The 14,053-nt window shown below is 36.6% G+C and overlaps 1 protein-coding gene across 1 annotated transcript; it reads right to left on the bottom strand.

Moving 5' to 3' along the window:
- Positions 1-5,484: 5,484 nt before the first annotated feature.
- On the bottom strand, positions 5,485-13,629 carry LOC141657319 (cytochrome P450 98A2). The gene is made up of 3 exons (XM_074464498.1): positions 12,896-13,629; positions 6,448-6,857; positions 5,485-6,313 (listed from the first exon to the last, which is right to left on the bottom strand). Exons 1-3 carry the CDS (start codon positions 13,389-13,391, stop codon positions 5,669-5,671), a joined length of 1,551 nt encoding a protein of 516 aa, XP_074320599.1. The 5' UTR covers positions 13,392-13,629; the 3' UTR covers positions 5,485-5,668.
- Between the last annotated feature and the right edge of the window lie 424 nt (positions 13,630-14,053).

Genomic DNA, 14,053 nt, shown 5'->3' with positions numbered 1-14,053 from the left:
GTCGTCATCTCCCATGGCGACTATGTTATCTACAACTCTCCAAAACAAGATAAATTCATCTTACCCGGAATTGTTTTCCATATCCTTCTTGCATCTCTGTTTTTTGCTTGAAAAACCATCATCATGTACAACAACAATGCTCAAATCCGATCCAAACGAGACTTTGAAAACCAAAGTAGCTTATATATTACATAACCCAAATAGCTTACATTGTCATACAAACCCAACTAAATTAGCTTAAATTGTCATACAAACCAAACTAAAATAGCTTAAATTGTCATACAATTGCCATATAAACGAAACTAAAATAGCTTAAAATATCATATAAACTAGTAACATAATACTACACTACTTTCTTCTAGCTTGACGGCTTCTCTTTGATCTCCTTGGTTGAGACGATGATCCGCCCTCATCTTCCCCTTCTTGTATGGGTGTAAGTTGAGTGAGGCAATCCACTTGTGTGTTAGCATGGGGTGGACTTGGGTGAGGAATGTTTTGCGGTTGAATGAGATGTCCATAGTTAGCATGTTCCAAACAAGTAAGGGGGGTATTTTGCATCTCATATAACAAATTTCTATAGTTAGGATCAATTGTAGGTGGCATTGTTGTCATGTACTCGTTCACTTTATGATAGATGTAAGAATGACCACCCGCCTATTGAGAAAAGAAGTGGTATGAATTATTTAATGACAATAAAGTAGAAACATAATAAAAATTAAGAGTAAAAAGAGGGATGATGCTTACAAGAGTATCCAAGTCTGATGCACTAGGATTGTAATGATGCTCATGATGGTATTTGTCGGATAAGATCCGATTGTGAGGACTAACAATCCGACGAGTATGCTCCCGATACCATTCCATATATGGATCATGGTATGACATGAAACCACTATATGGAATTCCCCTTTCCAACATGTTTTGCTTCCTATTATTCCACTCTTCCACATAACCTCTAAACTCGGAAGCATAATCTCTTGTCTTTCCTCGTGTATCCGTTTTATGAAGTAAGAGATAGGTATCACAACTAGGTGGTATTGTTTGATGTCATCCAAATTGCCTAACACACCTATTAGGGAGATGCATCTCGATAATCTCAAAGCATATCAAAGGGGATACAACAATCCACTCATCCTCGTCCTCATGGCAAATATTGCGAAGATGTTGAAGTATAGCTTGTGTGTAAGGTTGCCAAGTGAATTGTGTCTCTGTCAATTTATCAAACATATCCCTATATGTGACAAGGCCAAGCCTATGATCCTTATACTTGCGGTCCACCCTCAACCATTTACATCCTAAAGGATCCATCCCCGCAATCATTTGGGAGCCGATAGGGTAATCTTGTCCCTCTATTTCTATATATTGTGAAACAATTTCAGGGCGACCTACAACAATGCGTTCCCAAGACCATAACTGTAGGAGAACAATCGGCCCAGATATGGAACTCTTTCCCCTCTTACTTGCAGCACACAAGTTCCTATATAAATATGAAAGTGCGGCGGATCCCCAAATATATTCATCAATTTCATCCAAATTACGCAACAACGGCAAGTAAAGAATACATACCTCATTACCGCTCTTATCGGGAAAAATCACGGTCCCAATCAAGTAAAGTATATAGGCACGAATATGCTTATGGAGCCTATCCTCATCCGCATCCGGTGGTAAACCACCGAAGTTACCACATAGCCATGTCAACTTCAATCCCAACCGTTTTAGTTCGTCCGATGATGGCGCACGTCCCAATAGTTCTTCACACAAAGCTTGCCAATGGTGGTCACTTCTCCCGGTAACCGACCTACCACTTACCCGTAAACCCAACAAGACATTTACATCTTGTAAAGTGACCGTCGCTTCACCAATAGGAAAATTAAAGGTGTGTGTCTCCTCCCTCCACCTCTCAACCAACGCCGTTATCAAATCCGGATCAACATAAAGAAAACAAAACCTAGAGACTCCATGAAACTGAGTTTTCATGATGAAATCACGGACCCTGCGATGAACATAAAATTAGTTTAAAATCGACAATGGGGGAAATCTTCAAACCCTCAAAGATTGTCTTCAATATACTTCGTGTGTACCCTAAATCTTCAAACCCCCAAAGATTGTCTTCAATCACGGACCCTACGATGAACATATAATTCTTCTTTCGCTTTCATGTGTACCCTACATCTCAACGGACCGCCGCTTTTTCAAAATTGTCTTCATTATACTTCGTGACCACGGGGGAAATCTTCAAACCCTCAAAGATTCTAGACTTTGCAAATTCGCGTCTTTGGACAAAGTAAGAATTTACTCTATAAAATATAACTTTGACAAGAGCGGTGATAGGTAAGAAACGAGCTCCATTTAACACATTATTAAACACCTCAGCCAAATTAGTTGTCTTGATTCCATATCGATGTGCACCACCATGACACATGGACCACTTTGACAAAGGTAGTTTATCTAAGTCTTCCCTTGCCTCAACACACAATTCATTAATTTTTTCTAAACCTTTATTAAACTTGATCGGTTGATGTTGAAAAGCTGTCCAACTAAACAAATTTTTCAAAGCCCTATTTTTGAACTTTGTGTTGATATTGGATGCATGATGTCTTATACAATACCTATGATATGCCAATGGTTCCTCCCACCCTCTCCTCTCTTCACTCATTGCTTTCATGATGCCCTTATGTCTATCAGATATTACACAAAGCCCAGTACGTTGTGTAACCAAACATCTAATACATGCCAAAAACCATGACCATGTATCGGTAGTCTCCTTTTCAACTATGGCAAATGCAAGAGGATATAGTTGATCATTGGCATCAACTCCCATGGCAATAATAAGCACCCATTTGTATTTGCCATACAAATGAGTCCCATCAATTGTAATTATAGGGCGACAATGAGGAAAGCCCTTGATTGATGCTCCAAAAGCCGAAAATACCCGACCAAATATCACAACGTTTGGATCATCCGTTGGATAATTTACAAATTGAACAACGTTACCGGGATTAGCTTCTTTGAAAGCTTCAAAGTATCGGGGAAGCAACTGGTACGATAACTCCCAATCACCAAATATGTCGGCAATAGCTTTTTGTTTAGCTTTCCATGCCTTCATATAAGTGATGGTGTAGTTATATTTACCAATTATTATTTCAATTATAGCATTCACCGATAACCCCCAATCTGCCTCCACAATATTTCTAATTACACCACTAATGAAAGTTCTTCGCAAGTTTCGGTGGTCTATAGGCATGGTGTCTCCCAAACATGATGTCTCATGACAACCATTATATCTCACAATAGTAAATGTTTCGGAAACCCCACTTTTTTGGTTGGCTCTTAAGGTCCACTTACATGCTATAGATTTTCTCCCACATTTATATGTCACCGTGTGAGGTTTTGACTCATGAATTTTGAAACTTTAATTTACCCTCAAATTATACTCCGTAACTACTTCAGTCAGAGATCTCTTATTAGGAAAAGTTTGACCCACACAAAACTCCCCCCCCACCCTCATAGGGGACAACCTTTTTCCAATTAACCCAATTATCCCCATGTAATGCATCCAATTTAGGAGTACTAGTGAAGCCCGGATTTGGGGCACTAGGAGACACAAGATCAATATCTTCCTCATCATCGTCGGCATCACTAGCATTCTCTAATCTTAAATCAAGATCATCCTCAACTTCATCCCCTTCAATATTACCGTCGCCTACCTCTACTCCGATATTATTTCTCAATAATGACACATACCGATCATCATTCTCCGACATTATGTTTAACATCCTAGTAAATGACACATTTGGTACGACACTTACATTACTCACTTGAGGTTGTTGAAATGGTATTAACTCAACATAAATATCCATAGAACCCGCCTTTGAATGACGTATACTAGCCCACATCGCTTGTAAAAAACGATCACTATTAAGACTAACAACCTTAAAACATCCAAGACTAGCAAACTTCATCTTCAACATTAATTGATACTTACTACTATCAACACCAATGGTTGTGTATACCTCCTTAACAAGATCATTGTAGCTCATGTTACTACTAACAAAAATAAAAGACTCATTTCCACCAACATAACTTACACACCCATCTCCTTCAACTACTTCACCATTCCAATAACACAATAAGGGGAAATTACTTCTCTCCATAACCAAATTAATTAATCTAAAACACTAAAAACAACCTAAATTCAACTAAACTATCAAATAGATAGAATAATAATCATAAACTAAACTAACTAGCTACTCAAATCAATTGCTAATTAAAAAAAGTAAGTAGTAGCTAATACCTTCAATATGTGTGGAAATTGGCCAAGAAATATCCAAATGATTGTTTGATATTACTTAGAGACTAATAATTTGACAATTAATCATTCCAATTGAAAGATTCAGGGTAGTTTTTGGAGGAGAATTAGCGTTTTAATATTAGGGTTTGCGATTTTTTTTTATGCGATTTGGGTATGAATCTGGGAAGGGAAGGGGGAAATATATCGTCGAAGATAGTCGCCAAGCGGCTTGGCGTTTTGACCTTAAGTAGCCAAGCGCCGTGGCGATTTGACCTTTCACCATAGCTTCGTAAATTCCAAGCCTACGTGGACCCATTTTCGACAATTATTTTGGAAATCGACCTATTCCGTTAAATAATTAGTGCAAATCGCCCATTTTAGAAACGGAGTCGGTATATATATACACATACAATGGCAGAGTTTCCATAAGATAATATATTTTATAATCCTATAAGATATGGACATCCATATAATAATAATATTTCATAACACAACTTGAGTAATAATCATGAACTGATCTTATTCACCTGTTTTTACGCTATTAACTCGAAAATTCACAAGAAAATCTTTTTTACAGATTGGGATTGAAGTTAACTGTCATAAAATAATGTAATACTCCGTATATGAACGTCACGACTCAATGACTTTGAACTAAAGTTGTCGTCTTATCGACATATACCGGTATTATTGCTGATTGCTGCTGATGATGAATTTGTGATAAATATTTTGGGTTTTAGTTATGCTTGACTTGAAAGCCAATGCAGCAAAATTTTGAGGGAACGGACCCGACCACCTACGACAACAAATAATCCAAGGATTGACACGAGCAAGTTCATGTGAAATCCTATTTAAATTTCTACGAACAAAGGAAAAAGCAATGAACTCAAAACGATTACATAAAGCTAAAATATCTTCGTAAACAAGGAATATGTCACTGTGACCCTTCTTCTTCTTCCTTAAATCGAACGTTGCCCATATATTTTAATTTACCATGCATGTTTATTTATGATAAATATAAATTTTGGTAAATCTGGCTTAAGATGGGTACTATCCAACCTCTTATAGTTGTAAATAAGTGACCAAGTAGCAAAGAAAAAGTCGTACCAAAACTATATAAACCAAAAAAAAAGTTTCTCCACCGACACATTAAGGTGGAAGAACACCAAATTATTTGGTAACAAAAGTAGTCAAATGAATTTGGTAAAAGGAGTTGTCAAATAACTGCTCCAAGTTATAATAAAACTCTAATAATTGTTTGTACACATAATAAAAAAATATATCATATAGCAAATAACATAACATTCACCACATTACCTTGTGTTTTTTTTTTTTTATGTAAAATCGGGTAACACTTCAAAATAGGTAAAAATGACATGCTACTTACACATCAACTGGCACACGTTTGTACAATTCATCTGGTAACCTTGGATTAGGCACGGCTTGTAATGGGGTGCTCATATAGGTAACCAGACCCGGGTTCTCGGTCATATCGATGTCCTTAGGGTTAACGCCATCAACCGGGTTCCAATCAAAATGGTGTAGAAGGTGACCCAACATTGAGGTGACTAAGTTTATACCTAGTTGGGCTCCTGGGCAAATACGTCTACCCGCTCCAAATGGAAGCAGTCGAAAATCATGACCCTTCATGTCAACATCTTCTTCGAAAAATCGTTCAGGTCGAAACTCATTTGGATCACGCCACACGGTTGGATCACGACCCAATGCCCAAACGTTTACATACACGATAGATCCCTTGGGAATGTCATATCCACCAACTTTGACGTGTGCCTTCGCCTTGTGAGGCAACATCAGAGGGGTTGGTGGGTGAAGCCTTAGGGACTCCTTGGCTAGTGCTTGTAAGTATGGGAGACTTGAGAAGTCATTTTCGGTCATGATCCGTTCTTGTCCGATAACCCGGTCCAACTCTTCTTGGGCCTTCTTTTGCACTCTTGGGTTCTTTATCAACTCCGCCAAGGCCCATTCAACCGAGATGGATACCGTGTCCATGCCTGCAATTACCATATCCTGCACCAACCATCAACAAATTACTCATCCATTTATTTCTCCCCAAAATGATTTTAGAAGCTAAGCTAAGCTAACTAACGTCTGCTTAATTGCTTATTAAATTACTTCAATCGTCGCAATAGAACAATACTTACCCAAAGAAGACCGATCATAGTGTCTTCACTAAAATCATACTGATCCTTCAAGCTAAGCAAGGCATCGACAAAGTGCTGCTTAGCAACATTGATATTGTTAGACTTAGCTTTAGCATGTTCTTCCATGATTTCTCGAGTGAAACGATCCAATCGAGCATTGTGAATTGCAGCCTCGTCTTTTTCCTTGTCGAGTGGTACCAACAACCATCTGAGCCACGGGAGATGCTCAGCCAAGAAGTTTGTCTTAGTCCCTCTTACTCCACTAGATAAGATTCCCTTGAACTCTTTCCCTAGGGGATCCAATTCGCCCTTGGAGTTTATGAATCGTTTCCCAAATGTAAGCCTTGTGATGTTGTTGAATGACACTGTCCCTATGTACCTCCTTACCTTGAGGGGCTTGCCTTTGTTCTCTGATCAAATAATGGAAGCGTCAAAATTTGGTAATTGATTACGACATTTGAAGTATACATCAACTAATGTGTACGCTATAAGCAAAACACCACTGGACTCTTGAATGTAAACGTTGCGACATTTGAAGTATACATCAACTAGCACGGGATGGCAAGTAAAATTTTGGAGTTTTTGTTTAAAAAATTTGATTTTTTTTTAAAATTTACCTTATTACATTATTCGTTCAGTCGTTTGTCCCATGACATATTGTGCCCCCTACTAAACACTGCGTATTAATCTATTTGACAAATTGGAGCAATGATCTTTAACCCAATATCATTGTAATAATCTAGATTCTTGATAATCAGCGTATAATTAATTAAAGAATCATCTAAAAAGGCAATAATTAGAATTAAATTAAATGATTAAGACGCACGTCGGCGAGATTGACTAATGTAACATGTAGGGGGGGCCACGACCTAAATGCCACCTTCCGTAGAAGACGACGTTCCACAGGAAAATTAGTGTTAATGTCCTAACAACTGTGATTATTCAACCACATGCACTCTATTATCATCTTCATGACTTACTTTCATCATTTACTTGGATTTTTCTCTATTGTTCAATCGAGCACGGCATGAGTTTAATGAGTTTGTTTAATTACTACGGAGTAGAAAAGTAAAGTGTAGTTATTATTTAACAATCCGTCTCATTGTAGATGAACACTATCCGTTTAAAACTGTAGATGGACAGTAAATCTCTCACAAAATGTAAATGGGAGCCCAAGTGAGATATCAATTTTCCACCAACTTGTACTATTCACTCTCATTTTATTAGACGGACACTATCCGTATAAAGTGAAAATTTATGATTATTGAATACACCTTAAATAAAAAAGTGTGAATTATGGGGAATAATACCCGGTACCGATATGCAGAAATAAAATATTGGGGAGTGCTAGACAACCTCTAGTGGCATTTGAAAAAGCAGCCAGGAGATTCCTATCCATTATAGAGCGCATAAAAAGAATAGAAAAAGAAGGAAAAAGGAAAACAGTATTAGCTTTACGTATTAAGTTACGGCCTCTTCAATCCTCCTGTATTTTTATCTTGATTAAAAACAGTTGTAAATACTAATTTGAATTAAAACCGTCTTCACCAAGAATTTATGAAAACAAAAAAAAATGATATAACGACAAAATCTCGTGCCAAAAACTACATTCAGTGATCCATGTATTTTGTCGTCATCTCCTCTACACCGTATATTGGACAGACAGTGACCTTGAAATGATAGTTTGGTTACACATGTATGAACGTGCAATTGGTCTCCCTTGTGACGGGTTACCATTTGTGACGGATATTTTGTGAGATAAAATGGTAACAAAATGGGTTAGTGGAGAAAGGGGACCACATGAATAGTGTTGCAGAGAGAGAAAAAGTGGGTACATTGTGAGGTAAAATGGTATCCGTCTTCAGCTTGTGACGGATATGTCATGTCTTCAATGAGAATTTGTGATGAAAGTGGGAATTATTGGGAATGTCTTAATACTGTATAAGACCACTAAATTCGGCATTATTACGACTCATTTTTTTGGTTCCATTGGTTGACACAGTGGACTAGTCCACTAATATTCCTGTCAAAAATTATTTTTTATAGATTATTTTTCCATACAATTATTTACCATTTTACTCCGTATTTACTTGCCTCTTTTTTTTTTGTGTGTGTTAAAAAACAAAAATAAATAAATGATCGGAGGGAATACACCATTTACAAAATTATTACCTTCATCTTTCCAAATCTATTTTTTTTTCATCTTTATAACCAAAATAATTTATATTTATATTAAAGGTTATTAAATAATTGAAATGAAGGCCATATAAAAAAAAATCATATGCACAAATATAATATTTAGGGATAAATTTTTCTTGGAAATAAATGGATGTGCGTGACTATGTATCACTTGAATTGAATTGAGTTGACGTCATAATATTAACGTCTCGTTTGGTTGCCCACTAAATTCATGGGAATTCTAAAATCCTATAAATTGTGTTTTCTGGAGGTTGTTTGGTTACCCCATTTTTTGTAAAATGGGGGAATTTCAAACTCCAAGGAGTTTCCAACTCCTGCATAATGGGGGAATTTAACTACCTACACCCCTCATGGTCATTGGAAACTCCTAGGAGAATAAAACTCCAGCATGGCAACCAAACAAATTCTTGTTATTCATGTGAATTTTGATGTTGGAATTAAACTCCCGTGCATTGCAAATTAACACATCCATTTGATTCTCGTATGAACCGAACGAGGCCTAAGTGAAAATTGTTACTTACCACCTAGTATTTAGCGTATTTTACAAACTACCATCTTATATTTTGTTTATTACAAACAACCACCTGCATTACACTTCATATATCCAAAATCCCACCGTATTTCATTATCGATCATCATTTAGCATAATTCCCGACTTATTACGTGAATAAACTATGAAATGACCATTACGCCCTTACTTTTATCTACTCCGAATATTCGTTAAGTCCTCACCATCGAATTAAAAGACAAACACACTCAAACTCAAACCCGAAATTACAATCACAATCAAATTATCTTTCAAAAATTAAAATCAACAAGCAAAATTAGGAGGGCCTCCGTGTATCAAGAGAATCAACAATCAATCGTACATCATCCTTCCCACCATCTTATCGCCATCAGCACCTCACCCCAAAGCTTCACTGACAACTTTTTCACCATTGCCACCTTACTCTACCGCCCTCCGCACCGCGAACCTATGCCTATTGCACAACCAAATTTACCACCTTCCTTACCACTAGTCGATTTCCAACCAAGATCTAGGGTTTTTATGGGTGATGAAGACGGTTTCATTGGTTGGACTGGGTTTTTCAGGAGGTTTAGTAGAGGTTTGTAGACAAGGGTGGGGTTTTTTATATGGTAGTGGAGTGTCGACTGATGGAGTTGGGTGGTTGACTGACAAGAGATTAGAATTCGTGCTGGTGGTGGTCGATAGTGTGGAAAGGATTGACGCGGCGGTGGCAAGCGATGCTTTGAGTTTCTACTTGTTGGTGGCAGAGGCGAGGCCAGAATTATAATTTTGGTGTAGCAAAATATATACTCGAAGGTAAAGTGTATAGATAATTAGTGTGAAACCAGTAAATATTGGTGTAGCAAACCACGAGATTCTAACTAAATTTTTTGTTTTTGGTATAACGGCTGCTACACCGAAGCCGAGTGTGGCCTCCCCCCTGGTTGGTGGTGGTGGTCGGACATAACACAATTTGATGATGATGATGATAAATGAATCACTTGGGGGTGTTTGTGATGAATGTCGAATGATGTTGTTTACTTACTCTCTTTTGGTTTTAGGTGTTAGTATATTACCAGGTTTAGCTAATACTAATCGTAGAGGACAATTAACAAGTTTCTAGCTAGCCTAGGCAAATCAATATCTCGTAATTTCCAAGTTATTATCTCTAATGTCTTATACGGAGTAAGATTTATAAATTGACATCAAGACGTCCCACACAAAGCTTAACAATAATAATCATCCAACACTTTTACCACTAGCGTAATCCCAAATTGAAAATACAGGTTTGGTGGTCCAAACGTTAACTGTCCAATCCCCATGAAACATGTGGCACCACCTAACTTCACCAAACACGTTATTCGCATATTTTAACCTCGCTATAGCTTCGATGGCAGTCCAAATTTAAATTTAATAGTACCACAAAGACCCTGGCAAGTTTTTCCCTGGAAATTTTAACATTATTAATTTATTATCCCTGTCCTTGGACCTTTGATTAGGCTACATCTATGATCTATCTCGTCCATCTATGTTGATATTGATGTAAAAATAATGGCTAACACGGGTGGGATGGAGTATTTGATAAACTTAGGCCCAAGACTAAAGTGAATGCTTTTGTGAAGCACTCCTATTACCTAAAATCATCATTGTGGATTGCGAGTGACTCCATCTTTTTAAAATCAAAGTATCCTCCAAGCAAGGAGAAGGCCTAGGCTACAGCCTACATGTACCTACACATGTTATTTGTAATCTAATATACTCCGTATTTATGAGTCTCAACCTATAATTGAGACGAATATTATCTAAATAATATTCTCTTCATTTTTCTATTTTCACCTCATTTGCTTTATTGCGGTTTCCAAGATTCCACTTTGACCGTATTTTTTTATGTCTATATATTATTCTTTTTTACTAAAACTTGGGAGAGACGGTCTCTCACTAAGTTATTGAGAGACCAATCTTTCGTACCCTTTTATTTGTATTTCGTACCCCTTTTGTTATTGATCGTAACATAGTAATTTCGTACCTATTTACATAATAAATGTACCCATTTTATCATTAATTATGATCTGTACCTATTTTATTACCTTTAATAACACTTTTTCTTAAAATTGTACAATGATCTCTCAATAAATGGTGTCTTGAATTTTTTTTTTTGTAAAAGATGTATTGATATTAATTGCAAATGTTTTAATTTTGGACTTGTGGGGCTGTGGGCATGCTTCATCGTAAACTATGAAAAAGTTATCTCTAATCTAGTGGCTGAAATGCAAGAATACCTACAAAAAATGGGTCCAACCAACTAAAATGGACACCGAAAGTATTTAAAGTCCTACTACAATCAAGTACTCGTATTGCTGATCTAGGATAAGTTTGATATTTTCTCAACCAAATTGCTTCTAGAAAGTCTATAACTCAACTAATAAGATAATATATATAGGCTTTTAATACTAGTACTAAAATAGGAAGAACATTCAACGCTTCAAACCCAGCTATATAAACCACCTTTTACTCTATTTTGGTGTTCATAATCAATCAACCGTGACATTTATGATTGGTCCAAGTCTTACATATATACTACGTGATACGCACACCTGTCTTTAGTTTATTAGGCAACTTGACATTTTCTCATCGTACGTTTCTCTATTTGTGTCCCTACTACTGCCGGATCTGAGGTTCTAAATGGCTCATCATTTTTGTGTCCCTACTCCCTACTACTAGCCCAGTTGAGGTTAGGAATGGCTTGTGACTAAGAATTTGTATATAGACAAATTTCCAATTGAGACGGCAATATCCGTCACAAGCTTGTGACGGGTCAAATAAAATTTACTTGGATAGATAAAGACAAACTATTTGTAATTTTCTAGACACTCTTACTTTTGTCTTATCTACTCATATGGGTAATGCTTAACCCGTCACACGGTCACAAGCTTGTGACGGATATACCCGTCATAAGCGAGACTTATTGTTGTATGTATATATTGTCTGTGACAATTTATCACTATCAGGAACTACGGTTTTTTCCCTTAATTTCTAGGTGAATAATATAAGAACATTGACATTGGAAATTTTGGTTTACGATGTAGATTGGTAACAAAATTCTACGAGAAATAAATACTATTCGTTTTTACAGATTATGTAACAAGACCCCAACCCTACTCATCCCATGGCTTCATCAATAATCTCCGAATATCAAAATTAATTTCACCTAACCAATCCCCTTATTCCATCATTGACCTCTTCGACCATCTAAATTACGGAGTAGTACGGACTAGAGTACCACCCTATAACGCACCCCAATTTTATTTTTCTATGGTAATCGACTAATCGGCATCAAAACATGTATTAGTATAGTAGTAACAATAATGATAACATGAAATTGGTTATGAGTACCATGTGCATTGAATTTTTAGACAATTTAACTATTAACACCAATAAATACTCCTATTAATCTATGCAATATGACACAATCATCATAAATGGGAACAAAAAGTCTAATCTCACCAATCATAGAAAATAGTAATCAATTTCCTAAACAATAGATATTATTTATCATTATGATCATTACCATAACCATTTTAACACATCTCATGTAAAACCGCTATACAACATACACTGACTTTATAATAACGGCTAATGCAAAATTAGTTGCACTAGCTATCATACATTTAGAGATACAACGGTTTTACACAAGATCAACTGAATGACGTAATATGTAATTAATCATAAACATGAACATACCTGAATTGGTGCAATCAATGAAAATAGACTGAATCATAGCAGTAACTTCATCTTCCCTAATAGGCCTAAGAGCTTCAAGTCTCTTTTGAGTAAACAACTCCAAAGTACAAGCCTTCCTAACCTTAACATAATGAGGCCCATAATCAGCCCAAATCAAATCCTTCCCATCCTTGCTAAATCGAGCAGTTGATCTACTCCTATGCCTATCAGCTAGAGTTTGATCATGCTCTTTAAGAACTTGTTTAGCTAGCTCCGCGCTCGAAACTACCACGTTTAGTTTCGATCCCAACCAAAACGATATAATTGGGCCGTAGGTTTGGGCCCATTCGTGAAAACACCGGAACCGGACCGGTTTTATATCGTATATGTTGCCCACCACCGGCCACGGTTTTGGGCCGGGCGGTAGCTTGAACCGCAGCCGAGCGATGAGGTTGTGAGCTAGGAATATTAGAATAAATGAAATTGGGATTATTGTTAATAATAATATAAGGGTCATGGTTTTTTTTTTGTGGTTATGGGTTTAATTGAAGAGGAAAAGTGTTTAATTTTGTGTTTTTTTTTTGGTGTGTTTGGAGAGGAATTGGGAGAAAGTGGGAGGGAAAAGATGGGTTTTAAGGACAAAAAAGAAGGTGGGTTGGGGTTGGTGAGTTGATAATGATGTTCACAACACAAGTAAAGAAAAAAGAATGTGGGAGAGAGGAGGAAGGGCACCTTGTTTTTTGATGACCAGATTTATTAAATTATCTTTGGGTTTTTTCTACATTATAGTACATGAGATTAATTGAGAGCTAGGACTCTACGAGTATAATTGAGTTTGTTGAGGAACATCCGAACATGTTACTCTAATTAACTTGTATGGCTTTTATTAAAAAAAAAAAAAATAAATAAATTTACATATACTTGTATGGAATTTGTTGCTACGAGGAGTTTTATGAATAGGTTTGAATTCCTTTTTGTTTATATTGGGCTCTCGTTGGATTGAGGTCTTATTTTTTTGGGTTGATTGTAGCTGAATTAAACTGAATTGGAGTTTTCAATGGAGCTGAACTGAATTGAAATTTGCTGAGATGAATAAAACTAAAATAAGCTAAACTAATGTTAGCTGAAATGAGATGGACGAGAACTGAAATTAAACCCAAAAAAAAGAGGGTCTGAATA

This window comes from Silene latifolia, chromosome 5, assembly GCF_048544455.1.
Source record: "Silene latifolia isolate original U9 population chromosome 5, ASM4854445v1, whole genome shotgun sequence".
Lineage (NCBI taxonomy): Eukaryota > Viridiplantae > Streptophyta > Magnoliopsida > Caryophyllales > Caryophyllaceae > Silene > Silene latifolia.
The sequence above is the reverse complement of the archived record's forward strand: the minus strand, read 5'-3'. Positions and strand labels throughout refer to the sequence as shown.